This window comes from Tamandua tetradactyla, chromosome 1, assembly GCF_023851605.1.
Source record: "Tamandua tetradactyla isolate mTamTet1 chromosome 1, mTamTet1.pri, whole genome shotgun sequence".
In the NCBI taxonomy this organism is placed as follows: Eukaryota; Metazoa; Chordata; class Mammalia; order Pilosa; family Myrmecophagidae; genus Tamandua; species Tamandua tetradactyla.
In genome coordinates, this window is record NC_135327.1 from 166,054,218 (window position 1) to 166,075,341 (window position 21,124).

The 21,124-nt window shown below is 30.9% G+C and overlaps 1 protein-coding gene across 4 annotated transcripts in view; it reads right to left on the minus strand.

Moving 5' to 3' along the window:
• The window catches only part of POT1 (protection of telomeres 1), a 122,006-nt gene that overhangs the window by 13,925 nt on the left and 86,957 nt on the right, over nt 1-21,124 (minus strand). For all 4 annotated transcript variants that reach the window (XM_077122703.1, XM_077122791.1, XM_077122946.1 and 1 more), the window contains 7 exons: nt 18,961-19,116; nt 14,185-14,354; nt 13,170-13,258; nt 9,609-9,665; nt 6,241-6,397; nt 4,727-4,932; nt 2,285-2,420 (listed from right to left, as the gene is read on the minus strand). In XM_077122703.1, coding sequence (XP_076978818.1) covers nt 2,285-2,420; nt 4,727-4,932; nt 6,241-6,397; nt 9,609-9,665; nt 13,170-13,258; nt 14,185-14,354; nt 18,961-19,116 — 971 coding nt within the window. The remainder of the gene's footprint in view (nt 1-2,284; nt 2,421-4,726; nt 4,933-6,240; nt 6,398-9,608; nt 9,666-13,169; nt 13,259-14,184; nt 14,355-18,960; nt 19,117-21,124) is intronic.

Consider the following 21,124-nt stretch of genomic DNA (forward strand, 5'->3'; position numbering starts at 1 on the left):
CTGGATGAAGCTATAGCTGTTTTCTCAGGGGGAAATGATAGATTTAAATATAAAAAGTAAAAGAAAAACATTAGAATTTAATGAGGTAAGCAGTCAATCCTAAAAGGTCAAAATAGAAAAACAAAGGAAACCTAAAGAAAGTAAAAGAAGAAAATAAAGATGAGCATAATAAAACAATAGAGAACATCAACCAAAAAAAAGCTATTTTTTTTTTTTGATGGCAATAAAGGTCAAAGAAAAATAAAATACTGATATTTCTTTTCGTTTCCAGTGTCCTGGAGCAGTTAGAAGGAAAAACCTAAACTGTAACCCAAACCAAATTCAGAAATCTACTCTATAACTACTTGCTACAATACGCTTTGAAATTTATTGTTCTTGTGTATATATACTTCACACAAAAAAAACAGGCAAAAAAAGGAAAGAAATGTGCTAAGTCACACAGCTTAAAAATACAGAGCTGGGACTCAAATTCTTGGCAGATGGGTTTCAGCTGCCTTCGAGGAACTGTAAGAGTCTAGTGGAAAGGCAGAGTATACAGGAATAAAGTTAGTTAGACTTAGAAAAAAAAGTCTGGTCATGACCCCCTGAAATGGTATTTGAGAAAAGAAATATATGTAAGAAAATATAGAAATGGACTTTATTTAGCACTGTTTGTAAATGAAACAACTGGAAATAACACATTTCTATTTATTGGAAAACGTATAAATAAATTACATTAACATGCATAAAATAAAATCCATAGATTCTAAAATAACTAAACTAAACCTACATGTAATGTATCAATGTGGATAAAAACATTTTTTCACATTGAGTGAAGGATAGGTATAATATGAAATTCTTAACACAAATTTTAACAACATAAAATAATATGATATACTACTTAATGGTTCATATGTATTTATTACAGTAAAAACATAAAAACATTGGGACTGGGAAGGGAATGCATTGCTTTTCTAATTGTAAAATATTAACGTTTGTTAAACCTACGTGGTGTATGCATAAATGATTTTATAATATTAATATTCTTCTGTAATTTAAAATTATTTCATAATTTAAAATTAAAATAAAAATACATGGCAATTTTTGCTATGACATTCAAAGTAATGGAAAATCTAAAAATATCTTAATATCTGGAGTGCAAGCAGAATTTCAGTCTTAGCTTAATGCTGAAATTGGTGAAAAAATTGAAAGTCTTAAGCAAACTTTTTATTTTAGATTTCTAGTAAATGAAGAAGTTACATTCCAGGGCTCATAACTAATATTTGCTTTCATGGTTCTGGACTGGCCAAAGTTACTGATACTATGAAGGCAAGATAGACAAGAGAGACAGGAAGGGGAAAGAGTAAGTAGGTGAGGATGAGCATGCAGAGGAGAAAGTTCATGTTAGTGACTTAATAAACAATACAGAATTTGATAGATTTTTAGTTTTGAAGTAATAAGTAGATAAACCTTGATGAAGTTAACTTTGAGGTCATGAGTCCAATGAGAGAGAGAATTAAAGACATCAGGCATGCCAAGTAAAAATAGCTGTGATGTTGGGATACAACCCAGTGGCCCACTAGTTTCACTTTATGGCTAAGTTTTTATGATGTTTTATATATGGAGCAGAATCCATGACAATTTGTGCATGTCTACCAATGATTTCAGCAGTTAAAGTCAAAGAGATATCCTGATAGCATGATTTCAGCACACAATTTTTCAATTGTCATCTAGATATACATATTCTAACAATGAGTAACAACTACTACAAATTTGGGGGCAAGAAAAGGAAAGGGATGGTATGAAAAGATGCATCCTACAAGCATCTCAAAGAAGAGCCATTTCCAAGGTGATTACTGCATCAAGAAGTAGAGACTTTATCCCTAAACACCTTCCAAACTTAGAAGTCTGTTATCCCTAATATGTTCTGAAATTTTTAAATTCTTCAGTGGCAAGAAATCTGTTACTAAGTGGGTAAGGATTTCTAGCATTCAATAAACTAACTTTTACTAACCATGTAGCTCTGAATCTTTCTTTGTAACAAGCACTGAACCCCTTATTGTCGAAGAGAAATGAGTACTAGCCATTGACGAAGGAACAAAATGTTGGTATCCTTCACTTAGCAGATTATAGGCACTCAACAAATATGCTAATAAAAAGAAAGATATATACCAAAACAACCTGGTACATATAAGTTAGTGCTCAATAAGTATCCATTGAATATATAGGTAGGGGGATAAAATAATAAAATTTAAAATTACTCAAACTGTTTTAAGTCCAAAAATTCCCACAGGGGAAAACATACCCATAGTACTGTATTTTTCTTTGTATGAGGAATGGTGCTGAAAGGTCGAGGAGTTCCAGGTCTTCAACGCCAGATCTCACAGGAATCACACTATGAAACTTGTCTGAGAGATTGCAGATTTCAGTGAGTGTACCTCCTATTAAAAAAGGATAAATAAGCCCTTCAAATAGTGCAAATACAATATAGGCAAAACGACAAACCTATTGAGTAACACACGAACCCCAGTAAAAGACCTGAGGGACTAGACAGAAAAAGACAATGAAAGTAATGAACTTAGAAATTAATACATTATTTTGAAAAATAATAATTCGAAAATTTAAGATTCCATATGTTGATTATAGATACCACTATATTAAAATGCTGAGACTTGAGTAAAATATAAGGCTTGTGAAATTCTAACCATCTTCTAAAATTTATTCAAATTACCCTTTATGCCAATCACATTCTGGTTCAAATAACCAACGGAGAACAAAGTTGAGAGCTGAAATATGACAGGATTCTCACTACGAAATTTGCTTCTTACTATTAATATCTAGGCAAATTAATTCTGAATTTTAAAGTAAATCTTTTAAACTTTTAGGTCAACACTGAATTTAAATACAGATGAAAAAATAATCCACGGAGAATGAATTCGTGTTTAGTGCTTAATTTTTCCTGGGAAAATCAACACACTTGCCCTAATTCTATGACAGGGTGGGAATTAAAACAATAATTTTGACTGTTTAAGAGTGTAATGGGCGACCATTCACCAATTACTGTCTCTTAAGAGTCTCCCCCCCAAAAATAAAATGTCAGAGGTCCAGTGGGCAACCAGCTTGGCCATTTGCACTTGTCTTTCTGAGAATGGCTCTGCCATATGTGCTGGATGACCTTAGGGAAATTACTTAAACTTCTGGGGTATCAGTTTCTTCATTTCTAAGACTAGGAATAACAATGGTTCTATGCTGTAAGGCTATAAATGAGTTAAAATTTATAAAGCACTTAAAGCCATATACAGCTGTTGTTATTATTGTTATTAATACTGTTTTTATTTATTCTTTGTGGTCCTATCAAAAATATAAATTTCACCAGAGGAGAAGAAACACTTTGTCTTGTTTGCTGCAATTTTGCTAGGGCCGAGATCAGTCCCTGACATGTAGAAGTGCTAAATAAATGAATGAGTGTGAATAAAAACATTTAAAATTATATTTGTGAACAGCATGGCTAGAAAGGATAATTTTTATAACTAGAGACATCGTAAATGAAAAGTATTCTTTTTTGGTACTCAGTAGAAAGATTCAGCATGTAAGCTGGGAGACAAAAAGATCTAGGTTTGAATTTTTTCTTATTTACTAGGTTTTTAATCTTGGGACATGTAACCATTTTTTCTGGGTCTCAGTTTCCTCCTCTGTATAAAAGGGCATAATAATATCTAGCTTACAGAATAATTGTAAGAGAAAATTAAGAATGAAATATAAAACTATGCAGTAAAGTGCTTGGCAATGTTTGTACATGTATATTAATGTAAATGCATATTTTCTATAATGATCATGTATTACTTTTATAAATAAAAAATAACATAATGGGTGGGCAACAATGACCCAGTGGCAGAGTTCTTGCCTGCCATGCCGGAGACCCGGGTTCATTTACTGGGGCCTGCCCATGTCAAAGAAATAAAAAATATATAAAAAATGATAATTCATGATAAAGATAAGTTCATTTATAAAATGAAACCAATTCCTTTTGCGGGCGGTGCTACGGTGGCTCAGCAGGTAGCATTGCCACCTGCCATGCCGGAGACCCGGGTTTGATTCTGGATGTCTGCCCGTGAAAAAAAAAAAAAAGACACCAAATGTTTCTCTAATGCAAATTAAAGATGTTTTCCTTCAATTATGGATGGTTATAAAAGAAAAAGAAAACTGCCAGGAAAATAATAAAACCTTAACACTTGGCAATGAAACAAATAAATATGGAATATATATTAGACAATATATAAAAATTAGACAAATATGGAAAGGAAATACAAAAATAAACATGCTTCAAATTTTATTCTTTTAAAACTTAAGTTATTTTACTTGTTTCAATGGTCCAGTGGCTTTCATCCTAGTTTTATGAAACAACAGTGACATCCAGAGGCCAGTAGCAACTATACATAAGCAAGCAGCCTCTTTATTACTACTCAACTTGATAATCGGCTTTGATTTACAATTACATATAGGAATCCAACAAAATGGATAAATGCAATCACTTAAGCTTAAAGTATAAAAGAAAAATATAATTCAGATACATTTATATATATTTATTTGAACCTTGTTATATACAATGCACTAAATTTTATGAAATTTAAATTAACAGTATTTTAAGTTTATATATGCTAAGTTGCTCATAAAATATATTTAACAATCATCAGAGAAGACAAATACAAAATCAGCATTCTAATAAAATGTAACTTAAACATCTTACCTTCTATCAAAATTAGACAATTATTTGAAAGTGGGAGAATACCATTATTTTTCACAAAATGAACAGCTACTTTTCGTTCTCCTTGATCTTTAGTGGTCCAGATTTCTGAATCATATAATGACGTACTTTGTAGTTTGGTATCTGGGATTCTAGTTGCACCATCTTGTAAAATTATATCTAAATCACTGTCATGTGGAACATTCTGCCTGCAATCATTGACAATGAAATAAAAGAAAATAACCCTGGTATATGATTAGAAATCCTAATTTAGCAAATTATCCAGGTACAAAAAATATTTTTAAAATGCTGATGAACCAGCTACTTTTCTTTAAAATTATAAAGATAGTTCATTATGTGATAGTCAAATAAATGACTATTAATCAATAGGTAAATACTGCTGTGTCTCTTAACCTCTGAGATGATTTCCCTGTTTATTTTTAAAAAATGATCATAGAGGGTAGTTTTCCTTTGCAAAATGAAATGCTTTTATAAAATTCAAAGAACCAAAATTTGATAATATCTCAGGAATGGTCTAAAATCTGTATGTAACATTTAATCCCAACTACCATTTTTAAGCTCAAATAGGCAGGAGATAGATCATGCAGTTTTAATTTAAGGAGATTAACCAGAAGTCCTCCAAACACATATAATAATTTTATTTTTGAAGAAAAAAATTATATGTATTTTAAGGTACACAGATGGATGTACAAATGTACATTAACTAAAAATACACATACATTCAAATATAGAGAATGGATATATATATACATATACATACACACACACATTTTATAGATATTATAGTGAAAACTCTATTAGTGGTATACAAATGCACATATTCAATAATTACCTACATTTTCCAAAACACCATTCTATATATATAGGGAAGACAAATTATATAAAAAAGATTGAAATAATTTTCAGAATATGTCCTGAGCTAAGTATATATTAATTTTAATGTCCTACAAATTTATTTATATATAATTGATATTTGGAATAAAAAACCTTAAGGCACTAAGAAATTCTTAAATATCAAAGAAAATTTAAATTACATTTACCATATTGTAGTTATTAAGCAGAATTGAATTATTTCCAGTGAGGCTTTCTTGTTTCACTTAATTAGAAACTTCAACTAGAATTTCTTTCTATCTAAGGATTTTGACTAATAAAAGTTTGTAGTTAGATGTCTTTGTGACAAACAAGTTTCTTCAAATGTTTCCATAAGTTTTTATTTCTTATTTGCATTTATCAGAGTTACTGAATTTTAGATCTGAAAATAGCACCTACTTTCACTTATTATTACAAAGAAAAATCAGAGTATTTACTCTGTAAAAATTTAGTATTTTCCTTTAAAATCTTTACCATTCTTTCAGAATATAATACATAAAATCATGATTTACTCATCCCTGCCATTAAAATCATCCATACACACACACACACACACACATACATACACACACAGAGACTCATAAAAACATGAAACGAAAACTGTTTTTATTATGGAAAATACTTACAGTGAATGACATTTAGGACAATTAAGTTTAACAGACTGAAAGAGTCTTCTGGGCTTATATGACCTCAGCTTTGCTCTAATACGATATTGTTGAGGGGCTTTTTGTTTCAAAATAGCACACAATGGGGTTTTCTCCAAATACTGATGATCTGTAAGTACTGTAAAGAAGTTTTAAACTGAGTCAAAATAATCCACAAGAATTGAATCATTAAGTACATTCGTGACATGAATCCCCCTGAACCAAATATATACAATAAAATCTAATTAATTTAAGCTGCATTAACTGTGAACTCAATTTCCTGATGTTCATCCAAGGCCCATTAATATAGTTCCAGACACACAGTAAGTGTTCAACAAATATCAGTAAAATAAGAAAAAAAATTATTTCCCTAGACAAAACTATACGGAAAAAATTGAGGTTTCATGACTAACATAGGGAAAACACCAAGGTTTAATTAACTGAGTACAAAAGGTAATATGCTAAAAACAAGACATTTACAAATATTCACTAAATTATTGCTCCCTTAGCCATTTCTCATAAGCAACAGTTTATTTACAGTCCAACTGGTATTTGTTACGAAAGAAAGCAACAAAACACATCTGCTAAAAATTGTCAGACAGGCTTCCCTCCCTGCATATTTCAAATAAGTGACTATAGAAACATAATTTATAGAATCATAGACTGTTAAGAGTGAGAAGGGGCTTTAGGTGTAATCTAATTCAATATCATGGTTGTCATGAGTGGTGGAGAAGGAGAACAGGGGTAGTAGAGGAAGAGGAGGAGGGGGAAGAACAACTGAGTCACACTGGGACAAAGGTTAGATTAATGCATTTGGGCAACTGGCTGGGAAATTATAGGTAAAATGGACCTCCTCATCCAATTTGGAAAGAAGACTTGGGATAATACTGGTCAATTTATACTGGGTTAAGTTACAAAATCGCGTGGTGATGCGTTAAGGCAACAAACCTCACTCATTCTGCTAGATATTCCAGCTTAGCATCTTGTTATGTTTTAAAATATGGAAATGATGCATAAATATTATGAAACTCAAATGACTAAGACAACTCTTTTCTGTACCTAGCTTTTATCCAACAAATCCTTGTTGAATACATTTGCCTTCAAGGAAGCAAAACAGCAAAGAGTTTCCATGGAACATTTCATGTTCTGCTTTTAAAACAAAAGACCACAGGCAGACCTCAGCAACTTAGTATAAAATGATACTTAGTGAAGAGAGGAACTACTTAAAACACACTTTGAGATAAAATTTTTAACTTTTTCTTTTAAAATCCTTTCAAACTTAACAGAACAATTGCAAGAACACAAATATCTCCTGCATATCCTTCACCATGATTTACCAATTATTAATGTTCTGCCACATTTAACATAGTTTCCGCATCCGTCTTTATCTGTTTTTCTCATATATGACAGAGACCTACATATATGCATGTGTGTATACATATATATATTTCATGTATATGTATACATGTATGTATATTATGGAATCATAAGAGCAGTTTCAGACAACATGCACCTTTATCCCTAGTGGTATTTCTTAAGAACAAAAAAATTCACTGACATAATAACTGTGCAATTTTTAACATTAGTCATTTAATGAGGATGTAATACTGTCATCTAATCAATAGGCATTATTCAAATTTTTCCAACTGTCCTATAATGTTCTCTATAGCATTTTATTTTTGGATCCAGCATTAGATCTTGGACCACAAACTACATTTAATTTTCATGTATTTTTGTAACTCTTTAATATGAAATGCTTGCTCACCTTTTCCTAGCTTTTGTGGCATCGCATGTTGGAGGAGTACAGCCATTTATTCTGCAGAATAAACTTCCATTTTGGTGTCTTTGATTTTTCCTCATGATTATATTCAGGTCATATATTTTTGGCAGGACCACTACCTAAGTGTTATTGTCTCATTTCAATGCATCATTTCAAAAACCATATGATGTTACTATTTCTGTTTCTCAGATTTTACCTTTATCAAGTGATTAAGGTTGGTTCTACCAGGTTGTTCCACCATAAATTTACTATCTACCCTCTTTTTATATATTAGAAGATGACCAGACAATGTAAATATCCTATTCTTCATCAACGTTCACCCACTAGTCTAGATCCACTGATGATTCACAATTACATCAATTATTATCCTCATGGTTGTAAAACAGTAATTTTACTAACTTCATTCTTTTTATATTTATTAACTGTTATTCCACTGTAAAGAAGAGTTTTCCAGCCATCTCCATATATCAATTTATTTGTTTTGTTTATTTTCAACATGGACACACAGATTCCTACTTTATTCAATGAATTCTAGTCCATTACTATTATTTATTTCAATGTTCAAATTATCTTTAATTTGGCAAGTGGGGACCCTTCAAGCTTCCTCCTATGCCATTTAACACATTCCATCATTAACCAAAAACGTCCTTATCTTCTGGTCAACAAGTTCCAAATTTATCTTGTAGCTTCTGTCCTAGCCCTTGAATTTGTTATTTCTCCAAGGAACTCTGAACCTTTTAGGGGGGAAACATTATTTATAAACCAAGAAAATACTATGTGCTCTCAATGCTACTGGGATTTCACTGCCTCTATACCCTTTCATGGACAGAGCTAGGTACATATAATGCTCATACCAATACATACATACACATGTACCTGCTTATATATACATAGAAATATATATTTTATGAATATATATATATACAACACAAACACATATCTCTATTTGAATGTCTATCTACGAAACCTCCAGTTCCAACCTAAATCACAAGCTTCTTGCTTCCCCAGTTTCTTATTTAATCTTCTTCCTTTAACAGTGAGAAACTATTATTTTTATAACAGTATATTATTTAATAGACTTATGCTTAAAAATATTTTCTCAATTTTTTTATCATAGCTGAAGAAATAAAAGGAGGCATCTCAGAGATATACTTTCAAAGCTAACATTAAATTAGCTCGTTACTGTAGTTCTTTATAAACACACTGCTATTATGCTAAATACATACTATGAACTGATTTAAATTAATGTGATATATGATATTTTGCATCACAAAACTAAAAATAAGCCCCGCTGCACTATTAAATAATATAATATCTTTTATAAACCTTAAGAAATGCATGATTTAAAATATGTATTCACTGTTGTAAAAATTTGTATCCTTATAGGTTCTATTTTATGCCAGTACAGAATAAAGTAGAACAATAAAAACTAAATATGAACATATTTTTGCCCTTACGGATATCTGCCATCACTATTATATAGGAATAGATTAGCTGGTAAGTGAAAGAACAAACTTTACTACGCCTGTTTCTATGTCCATACTTAAAAACAAAAGATACATGGTCTTACTTGTTGCAGATAGTTGTTGACATCTTTCTACCTCATATAGCGATACTGATCCAGAGCCTATAGGAAGGGGAAGGAAAAAAGAATTACACACACATTCTCTAAGTCTATTAAAAATTCAATATGGCACTGACATTGAATACTGAAAAAACACTGCTGAGAGAAAATAAAGAAAATCTAAATAAATGGTGAGAGATACCATGTTCACGGATTGGAAGGTGCAATTATTATTAAGATACCAATTCACCCCAAATGGATCTGCAGAATTAATGCAATCTCATTCGTAAAACAAAAGGCTTTGTTGTAGAAATTGACAAGCAGATTCTATCACTTAATTGGAACACAAAGAACCTAGAATATGGAATATAAACTTGAAAAGATTGGAGGACATACAGTATATAATCTCAATACATATTATAAAGCTACAGTAATCAAGGCAATAATGACACTGGCTTAAGCATGGCCAAGCAGATCAAAGAAACTGAATAATAAGCCCAGAAATAACCTTTATATGGTTATCTGATTTTTGAAAATGGCCACAAAGCACTCCAAAAGGAAAAAGAAAACATATCAACAAATAATGCTACAACTGGAAATTCATATTTAAAACAAAAGTACCTCATATCATGCTATACCACACTACTGAGCATTAATGAGAAACTACTGATATATGTAACAATATGAGTGAATTTCAAAAACATATAGTGTACAAGAGTATAAATTATTCTATTTAGAAGTTCTAGAAAAGACAAAACTCAGAACACTGGTTGCTTCCAGAGTGGTGATGGGGTGGGGTTTGAATGGAAAGGAAGAAAGGGGTATAAGGGAGCTTTTAATGGGACAGTAATGTATATATCGAGAGGCATATGGGTATACACAGGTTTATGTATAAGTCAAAACTCACTGAATGGTACACTTAAGATATGCATTTCATTCCATGTAATCTGCCTCAAAAATAAAAAAGAATCCTGAACAAATACTGAACTTTAGTTAATGATGTTCATGCTGAAGTGTGTGGAAGAAGTATACTGATGACTGCAATTTATTTTGAAATATATCAGTGGACTAATGGCTGAAAGGAAGGACAGAGAGATACACAGATACAGGGTAAAGCAAACGATAAAATGTTAACTGGAGAATCTAAGTAACATATGAGAGCTCACTGTATATGTGTTTCAACTTCTGGTTATGTTTGACAATATTCATTATGTTGGAAAAATACACTGTGAAGGAAAAAAAAGGGACATGTGGATAAAATAAATTCTTACTAAGTTTAATAGAATGACTTGAACATCATAAAATAGGATTTAACTTTATCAAGAAAACTAAAGTAGTAAACTTAGCAATAAATTTATCAAATATTCTTAAGAATAAATTTAAGATTTTTAAAAAGTTTTTTGCAATCCCTTTAGCTAACACTTTATTAATCATAATAATATATTTTTATAATTTATTCTACATGGAATTAAATGTGAACACATGCATCACTAGTCATCCTTCTTCATAGCATGAGAATCTAGGCTAAACTGACTTAAATGGACACCTCAAGCTGGAAGGATTTCAGTGAATTACAAAATATGATTTATTAATGAATACTGCCATTCCAAAAAGCAGACACCATAAAATAGTAAATTAATAAGGAAACATGAGAAAATATGTGTACAACGTATACAAAGTCTCCTACAAACTAAAAAAGAAAAAGGTGGAGAACCTCACAGGAACACAGATAAAGGGTAAGAGCAGACGATTCAAAGGGGAAAAAGATCAATGAATATACAGAAAGATTCAAGTTTATAAGTAGTCATGGAAAGTAAATAAGATACCACCTTTTAACTATCAAATAGTCAAAAATTGCATACACTGGTAACATAAAATACTGCTGAGGATGTGAAGAAAGGATATTCTTTCACAGTGCTATTTGGTCCTGAATTTCTTGGATCTTCTGGGCTAATAATTTGGCAACATCTATTATAATAAAAGAGGTGCCTAATCTTATACATCAACCTCAATTTTTGTGCACAGAAACATAAAAATATAACATAAAAGTTGCTGTATTAACCTATTTTAAGTGTACAATTCAGTGGCACAAGTTACTTTTTTATGTTGTGCTACCATCACCACCTTCCATGACTATGAGTTTTTCATCTTTTAGCTTTAGATCAAAACACTGGAAATAACCTGAATGCCTATCAAATAGAGAATGGCTGAATAGATAATATTACATCCATATTAAAAAATATTATGAAACTATTAAAAGAATGAGTTTGAGCTACATGAATTAGCCCAGGAAGAGGTCTATGATATATAATTAAAAAGAGCACCTTGTATATATGGTCCCATTTTTGTAAAAATCTAAAAAAGAGAGAAAAGTCCTATATCTCAAATATATATAAAAGGTATATATATTGTACAAACACGAAGTGTTGAGGGAATCACACTAAACTGTTAACATTTATTATCTCAGGGAGTGGGGATATGAAAAGCTATTCAATCACTATCATAACATACTACTTTTATAATTTAAAAATGATAAAAGAATCCTTTGAAAAGGAGAAAAGAGATTATAAAAGTTTAATTACAAGTTACACTATCTCTAAATGGTTGTCAATTGAACCAAACTGCTTCTTAATGGTGGTTCAAATAATTATTGATCAGGCTAAAAACCCATCACCAAGGTGCTCAAAAATGTGTAGTATTTTAAGGGAAAGAAAATGAGGAAATAAATTTAAAATATGTACAAAAAAAAAAAATCCAATAGACTGCATCTGAATCTGACTGGCCTTCACATCAGTCAACAGCTGAGTTACTCTAGACAAGTTGTATGACTCCCAATACTCAAAGTCTGAGTTTTCCTTTCTGTAGAAGGAAGAATATAATATCAACTTCAAAGTATTGTTAGGATTAAATAATAATGCATGTAGGCACTAAGCAAGTACATGCCAAGCAAATTATGTTAATTTTCATGCTTATCAGTTATTGTTTAGAAAGAATGTAAACACTCATACAATGTGTTTTTTGGACCACAGGAGGGTAAGAGCTAGATTGTAAAAAAAAAAAAGGGATAAAAACATGACTAGATTCATATACAAGTTCATATTAAGATAAAGTGGTAAAGCAAAATATCTCACCGATTCAGAGTTTTGAAATTCAAATTTGAACAGTCACCGCTTTAGGTAGTCAATAATACAGATAAAGGCTGCATCTTTTTTTTTTTTTTTTGCATGGATAGGCACCAGGAATCGAACCGGGGGTCTCTGGCAGGGCAACGCTCCATCATTTTTAATAGCTTATAACTGGGCACTTAATTCAATAAAGATGGAAACCACATATACCTCTAAGATACATATGAGCAAGAAATACTTTGGCTGAAATAAAGCAGCAAAGACAACCACTGCTGCTTTTAGAAACTGACAAGCAAAATAGCTGCCTAGGAAATTTGTGTAGCTTTTAAATGTATACATATGTATGTGTATGTATGCATGTGTGTGTGTGTATACACTTTTATATTCATATTTATAAATGCTTAGCAGGAACTAAATTTTCAATGTCAAAAATTGTCCTTACTTGAAAAAGTTGGAAAGCTGTCCTCATATTCTGGTAGACAGATACCATCTAGCTGCTTATTGGCTGTCAAATCTACAGATTCTAATACCCTAAAATTAAAAGAAAATAATTTCAAATTATGCATGAAACAAAGTCAATATAGTCAGTTTAGCTCAAAGCATGAATTCCAGGAACTCAATGAAATTGTATACAAAATTTTGAGTGTACATGTGTCTTTTTAGTTGAACATCTTTAGTTTTTATCTTATCCAATGCCCCTCAAAAGTTAAAAAGCTGAGTCTACAAAGATAAAAATGGAATCGAGGAATGATGAAATACAGTTAACAAATTTAAGCTCAGAATTTATTGGATGATATTCTATGTCTGAACACTCTCACTCTAGATTCAACAAAATAAAATACTACGCTGCTACTCTGGAAATATGTAGATTTATTTTTATTTATCTACAATATTAGACAAAACGTTTCTGTACATAGCAACCATTAAGATACTTCTGGAAAAAGAAACTTTATTTTTAGTAGGATGTGAGATACAACTTTCTGGGCACTTCCAAAAGTTTTAAAAATGTAACACCCTGAAACACCTCTGTTCCCCATTTATTCTTTTGTAGGCACTTTGGAAAGATAATATTTTTCAGGGCAGATTAAGTATTTTTTGGAATCCACGATATGTATTAACTTTTCCAAATTTTACTTATGCTTCTTCATCCCTTATTTGTCGTTGTACTGTTTACAGTGTGTGACAGATGGTAGAAGAAAAGTGTGAGGGTAAGAGCAGATACTAAGTGTTGCAAAACATATTATAATCCTGGCTCTCCTACTAATTAGTTATTTGAACCTATAGTCAGTTGATTTCTGTTTGACTCTGTAATTCAAAGTCCTGGCTAAAAGCACACATGGTTACAAAGACCAACTATAAGGAATCTATAAGAAAACTCCTGGGAACAATATTATCTTAGAAACCAGCTTAATAAATATCTTATTTGCATTTTCTAAATAAGTATATAACATGCTTACTTTTTCAGTTGATCGACATCAAAGTTACTTTCCGGCAAGACCCTGATTCCTCGACCATAACTGGTACCTCCATGGAGATGAAATTCTAGACCTAATAATGTTGATTGGCTCTCTGAATTTACTGACTGAAGTTTGGTATGGAGGCTATAAATTCTAAGAAAGCTTCCAACCTAAAAACAGATATTCATTATTAAGAAAGTAGGAGAAAAACAATTCTTGATATTCAAAATATTTAACAACTAATATGGCAGGAGCGCTGATCAATGAGAAAAGATATTGGCTGATATATGACACTGCTGTATACTGGCTGAGTATCATTCACGTGGACACTTTCAAAACTGAAATGTGTATACGTGTATATCTACATATCTACATTTAAAAGTATGCATATATGTACGTGTGTGTTAATATATACCCACTTCAAATATATTAAAATGTGAAAAAAGCTGCATCTTGGCATCCTCAAAATAAAGCAAAGATATGCATTACTTAAATGAAATTCAAACCCCTATTTGTTTATGATTCTGAAAAATAATTTGCTTGAATTAATTTAAGATTTAATTAAATATCAGTAAAACACTCTCATTGTGGAAGCAATAGAAAAAATTTTAAGTTCTACTATATCAAAATAAGAAGCATGCCTCTATCCCTCAAGTTCTATGGCAAAAAAAACTTTTACAATAAAGCCTTTTTTGTACCTGTACAAACATAGGGTGAAATGCACTCTGAGTTCAAATATAAGACTACACCAATTTCAACACTGAATTTTGATCTTGATTTATTGATTTGCCTTTATAACCAGACATCTGCAGACTAGACTATTTCTACTTGGACTATTTAATATGAGTATTTGATACTTAATTTTAGATGTTTCGCCAAATGTCTTGAAATTATCTTTCAATGTAGAGAATTTAACAATTTCAAATGAGAAAAATGCAGAATTTTATTCAAAGAAACTGCTACTTACAAAGAAATGTAATTGAAATAATACTCTGAAAATCTACTTTTATGAAGAAAGGCATATTTTTAAAAAAGGAGTTCCATTCCCAACTAGGAAATTTACTTCATTTGGATAAACACAGCACTTCTGGCTGCTGGATGCCTGAATGGGCTGCCATTCTCTCTTTTTCTATGCGCTCAGAATTAAGTAATAGTGGTGAGACTGTATATAACAGAAATAAGTAATAGTGGTGAGGCCGTATATAACAGAAAAGCTATGGGGAGGGGGGGGTTGAAGAAGAAAAAAAGAGTGAGAAGGTAGGAAACCAACCTCCCAATACGTCTGTTTTTTCACAATTTCACAATATTCTGTAGCCCAATGTAGGGGAGATTATGAGGAAGAAAAGTTAGAGGGAAAAATCCACACACCCAGATGCTAGTCCTTCATTCTCAGGGGTCTACTTTCCACCCAATGGTGGGTCTTTTAATGAGGGAAAGGGAGGTAGAATATTTATTAGCCTTTTTTCTCTGACTTCTTTAACTTACATCTACATCATGGCAGGGAAGAAGCATAAAAGTCAGAGAAGGAAAACACCAAAAGAAAAAGAAAAAGAGGTCAGCACACATTTCCTCTTAGACTCCAAAATGAGAAGCTAGAAGAAAATTTAAAAATTTCTATTTCTAATTACTTTCATCTCATTTTTTTTGAATATTTATTATTTTGTTATCCTTTTTTACTACACATAATATACCAGAACATAAAAGCATATAATATATAAAAGACTTGAAAGAAGGCCTAAATACATAGAGAAAGATACCATACCCATAGAGGAAAAGCTTCAATATTATAAAGATGATGATTTCCCCAAAATTAGTCTTGGAAATCAATGCAATTTCAATAAAAATTCCCAGCATCTTTCATGGAACTTAAAAGCTGATCTTAAAATTTATATGAAAGAGAATAGCCAAGTCAATTTCAAAGAATAAGGAGGGAGTGCTTGCTTTATGAAATATCATTAAAAACTAAAGGTATAGTAATTTTACAAGTCTGGTAAAAATGCAGAGACATATGTGTCCACACAAACCTTAAAAATATATAGTCAAAGAAAGAAAAGAAACTGCTTTGATACAGTCAAGGTACTTTTCAAAAAAAATGTACATGAAATAAAAGATAATAAATATAATGCCCATACATGCTAGGATAAATATAGAGTAGGGAAGTAAAGAAAATTAAAAGTATCTGAAGTAAATGTCACAAAACATACAGAAATGTTAAATTTGGATGGTAGACATATGGGTTAATCGTATCCTATCTGCCCTAATATATTTGATAATAAAATAAAATTTAGGCGCCAAGATAGAATTTATTTATTTAAATGGACTATAAAGATGACAAATTGTTATTTCCAGAAATTCCTTATGGAGGCAGCATTGTATTTTATTTAAGCTTAGTTATAATATAAAATGTGCCAGATGCTCTATTATAATAGACAAATATTCTGTGTCAGTAATGTTCTACAATTCCAAAAGCATAAATGAGGGAGTCATAATAAAAAAATTACAAAAATCTTGTTTAAAAAACTGTATAAAAGTTCATTTCAATACAAAAACATTAATAAAAGTAAAGCAAATATGGCTATAAAGAAATCACTACCCCTTCAGAAATAATCAAAATATTCCCTATAAAAAGTCAAGAACTTTTCTTTAGGTTTAATATTTTTTCATTCCCTGTATATGTCTCAAAATACATATTTTTATTTGGGCCATCTAGGGTGAAACATAATATGATATTTTGCAATTTTTTTTTAATTGTGTCAGGATAAGAGTGAAGATTTTAAAAATACAACTTCAGTTTCTAGGAAAAGGGTTTAAAATGTCAGGGGTATATATGTATGTCTGAGTAAAATGTTTAGGGAATGACATAATGTAATTAAGCAAGATTTAGGAAAATGTTAAGGGCAATTTAGGCTGTAAAATGCATTATTTATAGAAGTTGATTATATTACACTTCATGATTGCCCTCTCTATTTTATTTAAAATAACAACACATTATTTTCTGCTTCCACACAGCACAAATCTTTTCAATTGGTTCCATGTATTTTGGAATAAAATGCAATTTTAAGTAGTTGTCTTCAAGGGCTAAGAAGAAATAAGAGTTGCATGACTCTTATGATTTCTTAAACTAACAGGAATTATTACAGAGTTGTCTCAGGACAAATGAATGTGATATCAGTGAATATTAAGTAAAAGTCTGAAATTATATCCCTTACCCACAGTGAAAGTTCTTTTCATTTTTACACTGTATTGCAGATAAATAATATAATGCCATGATATCTTAGAAATAAAGTGCTATACATTTTTCTTAATTGGATGTGCTCATATCACCCTCTAGTGGATGAAATAACAGACAATCAAAAGGGAAAAAATACCTGAAAAATTCACAGCACTCCCTGATACATTCATTCACCAGCAGATACTGTTCACACTGTGCTTAATACATAGAAAGCACGGTGTGAGGTGCTGTTCAGCATTTGGATAAGGAAGGCAGGACAAATGGGAGAACAGAAAAATCTCTAGAAGCAGCATGAGGAAAGAGAAGGGAATTAAATGTAAAAGCAGACATGAGTAGGGAATAAATGAAGTAATTCCAATATGTAAATTCTTTTCATTCATAAAAGAACTTTTTACAAAAATACTTTGGAATGGGCTTTCTCATTTTCATTTTGAAAAAACTAATCAATGAAAAAATTTTTGAGGGAATAAAGCATCAAAACTGTATTTTAAATAGCTAATTTTCTCTGACATGTCAGGTATGCTTCTACAAATACACATGAAAAAAGACAACAGGGTGCTGTTTTTACTTTCCTGGGTAAAATCAAATTAACCTAAAATTAAATTAAATTAATCTAATTTTAAAATTTGAGTTGGGTATTTTTAACACTGAGGGAGGAGAAATATTTTCTTCTCTATGTACATTTATTTACAAATGGAAACTAAGCACTAAAATTCAGATCTAAAAAGTTGCAATTCACTATTACAGTTCTTATTTCATTTCTTTATGTGGGCTGTAAAACATATGCAGTAAAGAAAGTCATTTCCTTTTAGTGCTTAAGAGGACTGGCTCTGGGTATCATGAGTTCAAATATTGACTTCATGTGTTCAAATACTGGGCAATTCACTTAATCTCTCAGTGTGTCTTTTCTCTAATGTGTAAAATAGGGATGATAATAGTACCTTTTACATAGGATACATATGAATTGCCTAATAAATGTTCCTCATTATTACACAATTTTCTGCTAGAAAGGATACTTGCAAATAAAATAAAACATCCCCTAAAATTTGTGCTGTTAAAAATCATAGTAACAATATCTAAACTCTATAGAACTCTTATCTAAAAACTATACCTCAACAAATTGATCAAATTCTAAAAATTGCACAATACACAGACACACACAATTTATAATATACTGCAGGTGGTTTAACAATTTCTTAAACTGAGTACAAGGTTGCCAGCTAGACTGTATTAATGAATAACACCTAATTTTACACACACTGTCATTTTAAGGCAGTATGCAAATATTTTGTTTTATCCATTTTTACAGATTTAAATCTGTGTACAGATTTAAGAAATTAAGAAAACATTATTAAATTAATAAAAAGTTGTTCGATCCATTATAAATTAAAACATCTTTTAATTATTTTAAACACATTTTACAAATTAAAATTTGAAGAAAAAATAAATTTTAAGTTACTTCCTAGACCCTAAACATCACGTAAACTGCCACCAAATTTATAAAAAAGTACAAAATAGCAAACTTATTTGCTATTCAACATCACCTTCAGAGATCTTGCAACTTGCACATGATTATCATAGACTAAAATGTCTACAGTCAGATTCTGCAGCCGGTGGATGTGACTTAAATCACCTTCAAGAACAAGGTCTTGTATTAAGACCCTCCAAGATGGGAATGGTGTCCTGGTGCCATCCCATACCTGCCACGGGAGGGTGAAACAAAGTTATTAATACAAAACACTAATTTTGTAAAACTCCTGAGCTAAAAAGAGTTTTAATTTCTGGTTATATAACTTAAAAGCACTTAAATGTACACTCCTAAGTATCTGCAGCACTTTAAATATGATCTGTTTTATTTTCTAACCGCATACAAACTGAATAATATGGAAAATGCAGAAGAGCACAATGAAAAAAATAAAAATAATTCATATTGCAGTGAGCATAGATAAAATATTAACATATTGTTGAACTTACTTCACCTTCATCTGTATTTATGAATTTATATGTCGTTTTATCTTTAACAAACTGGCATTACATTCTGCTTTTCACTTCTTGGTCTATTGATGAACATTCTATTAGACAATTTAATATGCTTCTCAAATATGATTTTTAATAGTTTCCTATTATTTTTACAGTATAAATGCACTTGAATTTGTTCAACCAAACCCATTATTTGTTCTGTTGGGCTGTTTCAAATTTTTTGTTATTACAAATAATTCAGTGATTATACTATTTTCTATATAAACTTTTACAAGTATACGCAAACTTTGGTAGGATAAATTTCTAGCTGTTAGGAATGTATCATGACATCTGCCCATCTTTCCATTTTGCTCTGATCTAGAAATGCCCTTCAAAAAATATGGATGTGAGTGTTTTGCTTACATAAGATGTTAAGAACGCAAATGAATGGGAAATCATAGGTGCTGGAAGTAGACAAGAGATAAAGCATTGCTATATAATCTACTTGCAATAAGGATGGCAACATAGGAACATGATGAGTATGCACTACATCATCTTTAAGAGATGAGCTAGCCTGTGTTTTGCTGTAGTCTTTCAGGACGGGCTGGGCTATTTCCCACGCTGTACTATAGAAGGGTATGACAAAAGGCAATTGGTGTGAAGTGCAAATGCCTGTCACAAAATTTGATTGGACAAGAGTAAACGGACTTTGAATGAAAAACATAAATTTCTATACAGAAGGTACTTATCAGAGTTAGCTCACACAAAGTATTGATTAACATTGGTGACAGTGATAATTCCAAATAAACAATCATGTCTTGCATTTGTATCATTCACTCAGTTCCATAAAATATTTCAAGAACCAGGTCAATTACTATGGGAAGAGTAACATTATTAATCAAGACGATTGTCTTCACTTGAAATTTCTTTAATTTTATGTACATTTTTTAATGATTTTAAAATGGCTTTACAGACCAATCCAAGCGTTTTAGGGGAAAGGGTGAAGAGTGGCTCTATGGTCTTTATGCTTTGGTTTTATTTGGCTAGAAATCATAAAAATGTGTCCCTTAATTCTGTAACTTTAGCAGTTTCAAACTAAAATTCAATCTTTAGGAATTAGAGACTAATTTAGATCTAGTCTCTCCAAATACATAACTATCACCGTTTATTTAACAATCTTCTTTCTTCACCAAATGTGAAACACTATTCAATACTACTTTTATCAGGCACTAATTTTTTTCTAAGTATAAGACTTTATGAGGTTTCTAATCGTTTCCATTGGTCAACTTTACTATAGCTTTAATTATTATAGTTTTGTACTATACTTTAAGATCTGATATGGAAGTCTTACTTAGTTTTCTTTTTCAAGTCTTCTTATATATTTTTTCTGATTATCTTCTTTAACGAACTTCAGAATTATAGTCAAACAAAAACTATAGTTTTAATTAAAATGGCATTTTCTTTCAAAACACTTTAGGGAAGAAACAACATTCTTTAAATAGTTCAAGTTTATTTTTTATGCTCCTCAGTAAAGTTTTGTAAGTATGTTCTTCACAGAAGTTCATGCATATCTTAGTCATTATATTAGTTTCAGAATTTTGTTGCTACTTTGAAAAATCTTTTGTTCAATTATATATTCTATTTATTGCTGACATATATATGAAGCTATATTTAAATGATGTTTTTAACCCAGTTATCCTATTGAATAATTTTAACAACTCAAAGTTTAACTTTTTCAGTTAATTGTTT